Genomic DNA, 12,160 nt, shown 5'->3' with positions numbered 1-12,160 from the left:
TTCCCGTATGACGGACCTGACCTCCAGCATCCCGAAGCCACTGCTCCCGGTGGGCAGCCGACCCCTCCTCTGGTATCCGCTGAACCTCCTGGAGCGCGCCGGCTTCGAAGGTGAGGCACGACGGTGTCTTGGTGTAGGACTGAAGGCGACTTGCTTACCTTGGTGTCTTCAGGCTTCCCATGGTCGCCTCTGCCACTCCCGTTTGTCGCCTCCTCTTGTTCTAATGTGTTGTCGCAGGTGCCCTGTTGATCGGGGCAGATGCCGTAGCAGGAGATCTCTTTGCACTGCAGCTATGCTGTTGGCCCATGTCACGTCGCTTCCTTCGCTCTAGGCTGCACCTGCTGTGCCTGCGCCCCCTTCCTCCTCTTCTGTCCTTGCCAAGGCTTTTCCCATCTATATGCTTTTCCCAACTTTGATATCTTTCCCAGTTTTGTTAACCAGAGACTCTCACTCATTTCTTTCTCTGAATCATTAATGAAAGTAACGTGAAAAGTGTGTCAGCTCTCCTGGGATATCTCTTGTTCTTTCAGTCTGGCCTGAAGTTCAGGTTACTTGCTCTGTCTGAGACATTTAGTCGTTGTTGCAGCGTGGAGCTAAGAGCTGGGTGAGCTAATGCTCACCTGTGGGCCTTGTTTCATGAGAGGGCTAAAATGGTATTTAGTACATGGTGAAGTTCTTCAGTATTTTCTGGGTTTAGGTTTCTGTTTACCTTTTGAGAGGTGGATCAAATATTTATGTGGTGTTTCCTCTGCTTCTTATAAAATTTCTTCCTGAGACCTTTCATGCCTCTGTTTTTTCATGTTTGTATTGTCTTTTGCCTTTCTGCTTCTCTGTTTTTGCTTCTCCTGCATAACTGTGCGATTATTCTGCACTCCATCCTGAGACTGTGGCTTTTTTCCTGACTGCTTCTTTTTTCTGTGAAGATGTAGAGATCAGCTCATGATTATCCATGTTAGCCTCTTAGTATTTCAGCGTGAAGGAACAGAAGAAAGAACAAACTTAAGATGCTGCCTTTTTTTTGTTTCATTAAGAAATCCTTGAGAGCTTTTTTCCTTGATACTGTTTTTTGCCTGTTGTTTGTTGAAATCTGCTTTCTGACTACTCGCTTTCTTTGACTGTTCTCCTGTCTCGTTTTTGCTAGGATCATACTTTTATCTTGTGATATGGGTACGTGGGTAGCTAAAAGCTTCTGTGTAACCAATATTGTGCTTTGTGTCGCTCTTTGTCTACTCAGAAATAACCATTTCCACTTGATGCTCTTGACCACTAGTAGGTGATGTTACAGTCAGTTTTTTCTACTTTCTCACACACAGCTCTTCAGCTTATCTATCCCCTACGAAAATTTGGATATGCAGGGTTGTATATGCAGCTTCAGTAAGCAAGCTGCCACCTTCCTGCTGCTCTCTTGCTTCTACCCCTTGACCAAGCTGTACATTTCTGCGTTAACCCAGTGGCATGAATTCTCTCCCTGGATCATAATTTTTATTAAGTATTACATGAGGCTTTAGTTCCTCATACCTGCCTGTGTTAGTAAGTAGGTGTTTCACAGACCGATTCACTGCATGCCTTTTGTCCTAATTGCAAGTGCTTCATCTCTCCTAATATTTAGGAGACCTTTGTCCAGCTGACCAGATTTCTGCCAAACTGTGTTGGCTTGCAAATTCCACTTGACACCAGTTCCTTCTCCATCTGTTCCTAATTCAAGGTGTGCTTTCAATCCCTTTCTCTAGGTCCTTCAGCCGGTTTTGAATCCAAGTTGGCATCCAGTATGGGAGTGGGAGAGCAGCCCTCCCGTATCTCTGGTACCAAACTGCCACACAATTCTCATGTTCACAGCTCCTTCCTCTTTCCTGTTAACAGATTCAGGATGAGTTCAGTTTTGGTTGATGGAGTTTTATTCTTAGTGTGTTTTCATCTTGCCACAGGAGCTTCCTAGGCTGAGGGCTGTATTATTTTCCATGTTAGAGTTCCATGTGGAATACAATGTTACCGTGTTGGGATTTTTTAGGGGGTGGGATATTTTAATTTGAGGGTTTGACTGTTGCTTTTCCTTCCAGTTCTTGAGACCAGGGGAAAAGGTTTCTTGCTGTTTTGTTTTCTCAGTCTTTTCTTCGCAGAGCTTCTGTTCACACATTCTTCATTTTGGAAAATATGCTTTCACGCCACTGTTGATATCCTTCAAATATGCATGTACCTTTTTTTCTTTTGTAGATGTAATGAGTTTGTTGCTCACATATTACTCCACTCTCTTGCCAAGCTGGTGCTGAGAAATAGTTTAACCATTGTATCATAATACTGTGTTTGGTATCGTCCACAGAGGGTTATACAGGATCGGGGTGGGCAAAAGGCAAAGCTCTAAAGTGTTGGTTACATTAATTCTAGGTCTCATTGGTCTGTTTGAGGACATATGGTTTGAGGTTGCTTGCTAATGATAGAAGACGTTTCTGTTCCTTCTTGCTAACTCACGCCGCTCACATGCATGTGTCCCTTTCAGTAACAGCCTGCAGCCACACAAAGCCATAGAGGTTGTTTTCATATTCATTAGAAGTTTAATTCTCTTCTTCAGAAGTTACTATTGCCAAAAGAGCTTGGTTCATTGTAGAACCCAGTTATGTTACTGAAGCCTTTTGTAAATAAAAAGTGAGTGTATCCTATTTGTGATGAATATTTTTGGTTTTCTGCTTCATCTCACCCCACTTTCCTCTGTCCTAGAGGTCATTGTGATTACAAGGAAGGAAATCCAAAAGATGTTAAACTTGGACACAAAAATGAAGCTGGATTTTGTGTGCATCAGTGACAACATGGACATGGGTACAGCAGATTCACTGAGGCATATTCACCAGAAAATTAAGGTATTACTGTGTTTTATTGAACTTGACTGGAAGACATTTTTAATTGTTTTTTTATTGTGCTTTAAGTGCTGTCCCATGTAATATTGCAGGTAACTGAATTTCCTGATCTTCAGAAGAGCAGAATTTTGTAAAGGTCACCTCATGGGGGAACTCAAACAAAGACTCTAAATGACAAAAATTGACAGCCAGGAAGGCTGGAGCAGATCTAGGCTGGGCACTGGCTGCTTCTCAGTCGGTGTTAGCTTTCTGGCAGGTTAATTAAAAGGTTGTGTTTGCTTATGCAGTTTTTGAAATGATGTGTGATAGCCGTAGTGCTTGAGGAAGTAGTTCTGCACAAATGTTCATTGTTGTCTTAGCTCAGGCAATACGCCGATATGTAAAGAAGTTTATGTTCAGTTCTTGGCCCTGCCACAGGCTTGCCCCCACCATTAGGCAAGTGACTTGGCTCTGTGCTTCAGTTTTCTGCTTGTCCTATACTTTTGCTGGCTGGGTCATATGGTAAGCTCTTCAGTAAACAGTGCCCAAATGTGATAAAGCGCTGCTGTTCTAATAAAAACGCCAGTTTATAGAATTTCAATTTCCAGCTGCACAATTAAAACACGCCCATGTAAGGCAGAAATGCTGCTCGGAGCTCTTACCATGATCTGGGGTGGAATTTTGTTTTTGTTGTTGTCATACACTTAATCTTTCTGATTTGTTCCCTGTCTGTTTAGGCCATCTTAGCCAAATTGGCTCTTTAAATAAAGGTTGCAACAGAACATCAGTGAACTGTTTAAGTCCTGAGGTGTCTTTTTGTCTTCAGGCTCTTTTTGAAGGTAATAAACTGCAGTATAACAGACTGCATACTCCTAAGAGAAAGACTCCAGTTGAGACAAGATGAAACTTGCTAGGCAAATATGGGTGTCTAGGTGGCACAACGAGAAAGATTCTGCAAGGGATTAATGCACAGACTAGAATAATTTAGGGGGTGAAGAGAAGGTGTAAAAAAGAAAAGCAGAATCAGTTTAACTTAACTGAATGTTTCTGTCACGTGGAGAGTCGTGCTCTGTCATAACTCAGTTTGGCAGTATTTTTTTAAATAGTGTGTGCAGTAAGGAAATATCTCTGCACTGCAAATTGTGACCCTGACCTTACGGTTTTATTGCCTGATCAGAATGATCGGTCTGGCTGGGTGTCCCTCTTTTCGGTAATGCAGGCAAGTTTGCTTAGGGGGAGACCTGGGAGACAACTGGTAAGCGTGGGGGGGTGAGAAAATAGACTGTGTCTTCAGAGGCGGCGGTGTTGATCTTCTGTTTATTTTTCAGAAAAAAGGCTTAAGAGAAGATGTGAGGTAGTATTGAAAAACATACAACTTTTCTTCAGTCAACTGCTGCGTATGAATGGCGGGAACTGCTTCTGCCCTTTTTATTCCATGTCTTGCTTGTTTGGCCAGAGAGTACAAAGTGGTCTCTTATTTGAAATAAGCCTATGCTAAGTTCTTGAGCAGATTGCTGCACTGTGTATTTTGGAGTCATTCCTCTAGTAAATGCATACCACTGGTACACCTCTTACAGGGTATACCCTCTCCTGGTGATACAGATGAGAGAACTACACAGTAGAGGTAGCTGAAAAGCTGCTGTATGTTGGCCGTGTCTGCGGTGTAGTGGGAGAGGGATCTCACTGAAGAATGAGGTTTCCCTGGTGAAAACAACTGCTGCTTGTGGCCATAGTTTGCTGGCAGGCTTTTTGCAACCCATGCCAAAAGTCTGATGAGAAGTTTAAACTGGTGGCTGGAACTTTGTTGTCACAAATTGAGTTAATTGCCCACAGGCAGAAGAGCAAGTATGCTCAATAGAAACAAGGTAGTGTGGCACAGTATAGACAACTTGCTTATGTGCAATGTAAATGACAGGGAGTAAAGCCAAGATTATAAATGCACAGTAAGAAATATGTCTAAAGGTAGCTGAACTGCTGATCACAAGTTCTGAGATGTGCAGTAATGTGGGACCACTCTAAAGCATAAAATTTCATGACTTGCTGCCTTGTCTAGCCTTTGGCTGAGGAGGTTCCACCAGCGCAGCATTGCTGCTTGCTGTGCCTTCAGTTGCAGGCCTTTTTGTTGTGTTGCACCTTGGTTAATGAAGCTTGATACTTCAAAGGTTAGTTGCTGAGATTAGATTTACAGAATTGTGTTCCGTAGTAGCATGAAAATTCATATGTGCAAACCTGTAAGGGCTGAGGGAAGGTAATTTGCGTTGTTTTATTGCTTTTTGGTGCTGGCATTCTTGGGGGCAGGTAGGACCGACTGTCCTGATTCTCAGTAACAAGTAGCTGACTCCACCCATCTTCCTGTTTCCTGGTTGTTCAGAAGTTCATGAGAGTAAAGGAAACCTGTTCAAATTTTGTCTGCTGTTCGCCCACTCTACACACAGAGTATTTTTTGGACATCTTTACTTCAAGAGTTGACATAGTAGGTGCATGCTCTTTGCAGTACTGGAACTCTTCCTGCTATTTTTGGCTGTCTCGGGCTACGCCTGATTGACAAGGTAGCAGCTTCATTAGGGTTTTTATGTTCATTACAAGTCTGAATGTATCCTTTTCTTGGATGCTTCACACAGTAAAGATGTTATGCTAAACTTGATTCTTAAAGGCACCTGCTTGAGAAATAATGAACAACAGAGAGCTTGGTCCCATGAGTTCAATTTTCTGGTTTCCTAGGCCTGGGTGTCAGCCTGGCCTGGCCTTTACCAAGTAGTTCTTTAATTGACTTGTGTGGTGGGTTGTTTTGTTTGCTTTTATTTAAACACTCAATTCTGGGGTCTGAATAGCTATGATTAACCTGTTTGTCTTCACAACTCTACAACTGAGAACTGAGGCTTAACAAGGTGAAGTAATTTACCTAGAATCGTTAAAAGAGATTGGTAACAGTACTGGAAACTGGCCATCTGTCTCAAATCTCTCATGATTTTGTGTATAAGATCATCTTTCTATACTGTGTGCATATTGCATACTCTGTTTTCTCACCTTGAAAAAGCCAGCAGGGCAAGAGACTAAACACAAGTTGAAGCTGATTTAAATAGAAACTACTGAAATAAAAACTTCAGTAGAGCTGCAGTCAAATTTCTGAATCATGAGCGGTGTGGTTTTTTCAGTGTGTGCTAGATTATGACTTTGAAAAAGGCCTCTGTTTTGGAATGCGTTCGTCTAAATGTAAGTAACTGAAAGACCATTTTACAGCATATGAAGCAGAAGGTGGTAGGTGAGGTCTTTTTGCCTGTGTTCATACTATTTTTTGATTGGGTAATATAACACTTAGCAATGTTTTGCACTAAGTCCAGCACTTAAAATGATGTTGTCAAAAAGAAAAAAATCAATATAGGAGTTACCCATTATTTTCTTAAATATTTTGTTTTATACAGGGATATGAAAACAATTTATTTAAGGACTTTGTGACAACTGTTGATCAGATCTTTTCATTGCTCTCCTGTGGACAACCCCAGCATTTCCTTAGAATGCTGTTGGTTTCAGACTGCTATAGTCTGTGTGCCTTATGGCAGTTTCCACGGCTATAATGTCACTGTCAGTTTTATTATTTTGGCCCTTTAAGTTCCTACTTTTCGGCTCTTCTTTTGCAGGACTGATAATGAATGGCTTTTCAAAATATGAAAATGAAAGTGAAGCTGCAAAGGCTTAGTTATTGTCTCATTTATCTATAGGATTGGAAACGATAGAACATAGACTATGTAGATTCACAATTGATGGTATAATAATGCTTTTGCTGAAACTGCAGTTTTACCACCATGAGGGTGTTCACAGGTCTCTGTCACCTCATGATCTGTGCTGGTGAGACAGATGTCTGTCACCTCATGATCTAGCCTAAATAGAGAAACAAGGCAGCCTTCCATGCCTGTAGGTTTGGATTGATGACTTTCCCTGGTCATGAAGAGTGAAGACAGCTCCGCTATTCCACATGGGGCCTTGGCAAGAGCATGGTATACAGAGGAATTTAGTGTATTTTGGAAGATGATGGTCTGCTTCTGTGGCTGACTAGATTCATTACAGGAACATCTATTTTATTTATTTAAAATGCCTTCTGACTTCAATATTTTTTTTCAATTGTTCACATATGCAATTATACTAGAGTAATTCTGATGTGATTTCCTTAGTGAAGACTTCAGTACTTTTTGAGTTATTGCCTTACCTGCAGCATAGAAGTGAAACAGGTCCAGCAAGACTTACAGAACACAAAAAGGGACACTACCATGGATTTCTTTGACTGTGTGCCTGTCAGCATTTGAAAAGCCGTATGAAGTAGTGGAAAAAAACCCTTTCACTAAATCTCTTGAAGACAATGAAGAGCTATGATAAACCAAGCAATTTTGATGGATTGTAACAAGCAATGAATCAAAGCAGTTACATCCTTAGGTTCCAAATCTGTTAAAGCAGTACTCTTGTGCAGTTTATTCAATCCACTGTCTTTATGTCAAACTTTTAAAATATTGCTATATGTTCATGTCTATTTTCAAGAATCATTGTCAATAATTATTTGAAACTTCAGAAAATTATTTTTATAGATTAAATAACAAAGTCAGCACTCTCTAGGTCTATAATAGGTAAATACCCCCTCATCATGCACTAGTAAAAGCAGACTGTGAGCTCTTCAGGGCAGAATCTATGCTTTCCTTTGTCTCTGAAGGGCATATGTTTTTGTGTCCTCCTTTGGTTGGAGCCATGTTGCTATTGTCTTAATCTATTATTTGCATTAAAGAACATTCTTGACCTGTCAGGGAGTGCTTGAAATAAAATTAGTTAGCATCGGTGTAAAAAATTATTTTTTTGTATGAAATGTAAATCAAACTCTCTCCTTCATGAAATCTTATTTTCCACATCCATTTTTTTCCTGTCACTTTCTGATTCTACTTTCTGAAGTCATCTTCCCTACTTCATCAATCACTTAGGCTGTTACTGGTCACTGTTTCAGCTGTTACAGGCATGAGAGGCCCATAGCCTTTGCACACTTTGCTAAGGAGCCTGTAGAATTTGTCAGTGGGAACAAATAATTTGCTTTAAGAGAGACAGATTCTCTAAAGGGTAAACTTTCATTAGGAACAAATGAGCAAACAATTTGGATGTAAGGATGGCCTAATCTAGCCCTGAGCATGAACAACTGAATACCTCTTCCATAGATTATGAGAAAACACTAAATTTGCTCTGGATTTGTCTTTAATTTTCCTCACACATGGTTCTTCAAGATGAAGGGTTTTTTAAATTGGATCAGTGTTTAGCATTTTCAGTAAAACAGTATGTTCAGCATGCTGCTGTAAATAAGGATGATGTTACAGGTGTGGCAGAACAGGTGTTAAGATTTAATTTGATAACTTCCATGTTCCTGTCTTTATTTTTATTTAGTGTCCGAAGCTTGCTAACTGTCTGGAGCAGTGTGGAAGGGGGTCTCAGTAAGAGGTGTGGTTTTTCTTTTTTTAAAATCATGTATAATTGCTTTCTCCTCAAAAACTATCACTAGTCCTTGTTTCTGGTTTTCATTGGTAAGCAGCACTGGCTGGAGTATTCAGGTGAATTCAATCTGAATAACAGGGGAATTAGTAAGAGTCTTCACAGTTTCAGTGGTGCTGTATCTGATACGCTCTCTAGCAAGAGAAGAGATGTGAGTGCTGTCTGCTCCATGCTGTGGTAGAAGATGGTGCAGTTTTGTAGGCAGCTCATCTTTCAGTGGTGATTTTTATTTTTTTTTAGAATTGTGGGCAGTAGACTGCCTTTTTAAAAGTTGACTTATCTTGATGTCTCTTGAAATTTTATGTAATGAAATCCTCTGGCTCACTTGGGGTGGCTTTTCCTCTGTAGCCAGTATTAGTGGACACACTTTTTTCAAGTCATAATGTAAAGTCTTTTGGTATGTCCATTGGGGCTTTTTAGTGGAGTTGCTCCCTCCAGTATGTCGCTCTGTGAATCCTTCAGTCCAGATTTATGTCTTCATTTATTTGACTTCTACTACCATTCTTACAGGCCTTCTCTTGCAGTAGACCTTCTTTGGATGATTCACAGGACCAGTTTGCAAAATATATGTGCCATGACCTGCTGTGTTATAGCACAGTAATAGTGTCAAGACTTAGGTAACCCAGAACTCATGATTGTGAGGATTAGTAACAAGAAATTGCGATAGGAGCTAGAAGCCCAAGAGTAAATTTCAATGTCTCAGAATGTACTAGTTGAAATAGGGTGATGGTGAGCAGCTACTCTGATGGAGGAGGGAAAGGTAAACACAAGACTAGAATATGTCAGGTAAAGTATTTTTTTACGGTAGAGACAAGAAATTAGTACTATTGCTTAAGGCGATGGGAAGATTTTTTGCCTGGCATACTGCACAGGTGTGGAACTCAAATGTGGAACAAACACTAGAAAAGGAGATAGGATATTCAGAGTGGAATATAATTAGGTTTAAATTTGCTATGAGAAAATGTAGGCTGAAAATTACGGAAAGGTTTTAATCATGGCAGAATAGGGTTGTGAAGCAGTCTTCCAGGAGGAGTAATCAAGACAAAAATCCTCTAACTTTATGCTAGAGTTGAGAAGCTGGTTTTTGTTTGTTTTTGTTGTTGTGGTTTTTCTGTCTGTTGTTTGTTTAACAAACTAAGTAATGTGATACCTGGAATGGCAGGAAGGCTAAACTCTGACTCAGGAAACCCCTTTGAGAGCTGTGTTTTGTGACCTTCTGCTTGTACCATTGATCAGACTGCTGCAGACCTTTTTGTGGGTTGTATATTCTTATTGATGGGGAAAAAAAAAGAGGGGGAGGTCACTGTAGTTTACAAATGAGTTTCTCTGAAATGGAGGCATCTCTATTTGAGTGTTTTGTTTCCTGTGTCAAATTTTACCAGACCCAGGCAGCTGCTGTCTGGCACCACCTCCCAGGCTGGGGCCGCTCCAAGCAGCAGGTTGAGAAACCTGGCTAAATCATGAATCTGTTTCAGGCTGAAGCAGGAGGTGGATTGGGTGTGCCTGGATCAAGCATTTGTCTTCACTGAGTCTATATTATTTTCATCTTCTGTTAGGCATTTCTCTCCCTTGTGTCACTCAACTGTACTCCAGCCAGTGATTAAAATGTGGTGTTCCAGCAGAGTAGCAGCAGTGGAACAATTTCATATTTTCCTTCCTCGATGAGCCCTTAGTTGTGTTAATGGAAGCCCTGACTAATATGGTGTGAATTAATCAGCATGTCTTCTGCTGCTATCACTGGTTAGTCCTTGCATGTGAAATGTTTCGTCTCAGGTGGTCCACCTGGTTTTCTCAGTTTCAAAAAGTAAGATTTGAAAGTAATACACCTCTTAAAAAGAAAAGCAAAACAAACCCTAAAAAGCTACCAAAAAGAAGAAGAAAAAACAACTTTCGTTGAACAAATAAACAAAGATTGAAACTCCAGATTCTCTTGGTATGTGCATCTTTGGGAACCATGTTGTGGAAAGTGTGATGTCACGGTGGTGGTCTGCATGCTGCTGAGGGTCACTGATCCGTGGAGTCTTGGACGGCATGGCTAAGCGCTTCACTTCCTCTGTTGAAAAATCTCCTTTCCAAACACATGATGTAAGTGAGCTTGCTGTAATGGCTGGAGGGTGGAATCTGAATCTTTTTGGTACAGCTGAGCAGAGTTTGGTGAGCATGGAAAGAAAAACTTCAGTCCCCATAATATATAGTTATGTGGGGTTTGTGCTGTCAGTGGAAATAAAAAAAAAAAAATCATTTCATTTGTAAGAGACAAGGTATCTCTTTCTGTATGAGCAAGACTTAACTAAATATTCTGTTCATCTGTTTTGAAATAGTGAAAAGAATTTCATCATTTTCCAGCAGACCTGAGAGAAAATACTGTTTATTTGAATGTCTAAAATGCAAGTAAAAGTTTCTGTTTTGCCAGTTTTTCCTGATTCTACCTTTCACAATGTTGTTAGTGCTGCATGGGAAAAGCAGATATATAGCAGCTCACAGGGTATGTAGCATCTTGTTTCCTTCTCTACCTCTGATTGAAAGCTGCCACCACTGAGGCACTAGGCAAAATTTATTATGGATTGCATACCTAAGTCCCTTTCCCAAAGCACAGCTGATTGTCATGATTAGAAAGCAGCTACACTGGCAGGTGCTCAGGCTGGCTATGTTGATGGGGGGAATGATACAGCACTGCCTGACTGTGTGCTTGATTAATGTGTTCAGGACTTTGCTCTGATCTTTATTTTTCCTGGCAGGGTAAGAGTTAGAGAAGTCAACAGTTGTTGGTAGTTGGTTTTGTGTTGTGTTTGGGTTTTTTTTGGTTTTTTTCCTTGTTTTTTTGGGGTTTTTTTTTTTGTGTGTTTTATGTTTTTTTTAATTTACTCAGCTTTAGAAGAATGTAGCTAATTAAACCCTGGCAGCAAAATAATTAATTTACTATGGATCAGGGCTAAAACACCAGAAGTTTGCGTGAGGCAATTAGCTCTGAAGGTTAGGATCAAGAATGGTTATTAGGGCATTTGCTATTCTGCGTATTGTCAGCTCAAGAGGATGTCTTCCATTATACACGCAGGCAAAACCTTAGGTGTTTTGCAAGAAGAGTCATTGACAGACCTGAGATGCCTGTCAGTTTTAATTGTTGCATCTCCCACTGCATGTCCTTATCCTTTTCATGCTCCAGGCAACTTGAGGCCTGTGCTCGTTATGTTAACCAATACCTCTTGTTTCCATGTCGAAGTTAATTGTCAGCATATCTCCTGTATTACAGTATATGTTTTCATTTAGACCCTATTTGGTTTCTGATGAGTTACACAAGTTCAACCTGTTCTAGTTGCAGACTTAGTAAGCTCTTTGCACACCTATATAGCTGAAATAATTTGTTTAAAAGTGTCCTGGTAAAAATATTTTCCTGTTTTTATGAACTACTCCTAGTTTTCATTTTTTGGGAGTAAATAGAAGTTAGTGTTCATTTTTGTAAATCATCCTTCATTTTCCCTGTTTAAAGTATATACAGTCTCTTGTGTAAATAACTTCCTGTGCTATGTGTTGAGGGAAAATTACAGCTTTAGTAAAGGTAATCTCAAAAACCATGTTGTGCTTTCTGTCTTTAACAACACTTTCATGGACATATGAAGGCAAAGAAGAGTTAAACGTCCTTTATTATTGGCTCATTTTACCAGGCATAGGAAGCCTTTTACATTAATAAGTCAAACTCAAGTGTATAGTTTTCAAAAGTCATTCTGTGATGAAAGTTCAAAGAAATGAAAATTCTGTGTGAAATGAATTTGTGCATCTTATTTTATTTCCAAAGACAGTAAGATTTTAAGAGTGTG

General features: G+C 40.1%; 1 protein-coding gene across 1 annotated transcript in view; it reads left to right on the top strand.

Moving 5' to 3' along the window:
* The first annotated feature begins 7 nt into the window (after positions 1 to 7).
* LOC104157406 (translation initiation factor eIF-2B subunit gamma-like) overlaps positions 8 to 12,160 on the top strand; it is a 26,852-nt gene continuing 14,699 nt past the window's right edge. The window contains exons 1-2 of the mRNA XM_009694721.1: positions 8 to 110; positions 2,713 to 2,852. Of these exons, the coding sequence (XP_009693023.1) occupies positions 8 to 110; positions 2,713 to 2,852 (243 nt within the window). The remainder of the gene's footprint in view (positions 111 to 2,712; positions 2,853 to 12,160) is intronic.

Source organism: Cariama cristata, unplaced genomic scaffold, assembly GCF_000690535.1.
Source record: "Cariama cristata isolate BGI_N322 unplaced genomic scaffold, ASM69053v1 scaffold17982, whole genome shotgun sequence".
NCBI lineage: Eukaryota > Metazoa > Chordata > Aves > Cariamiformes > Cariamidae > Cariama > Cariama cristata.
This window is presented reverse-complemented; position numbering and strand designations above follow the sequence as displayed.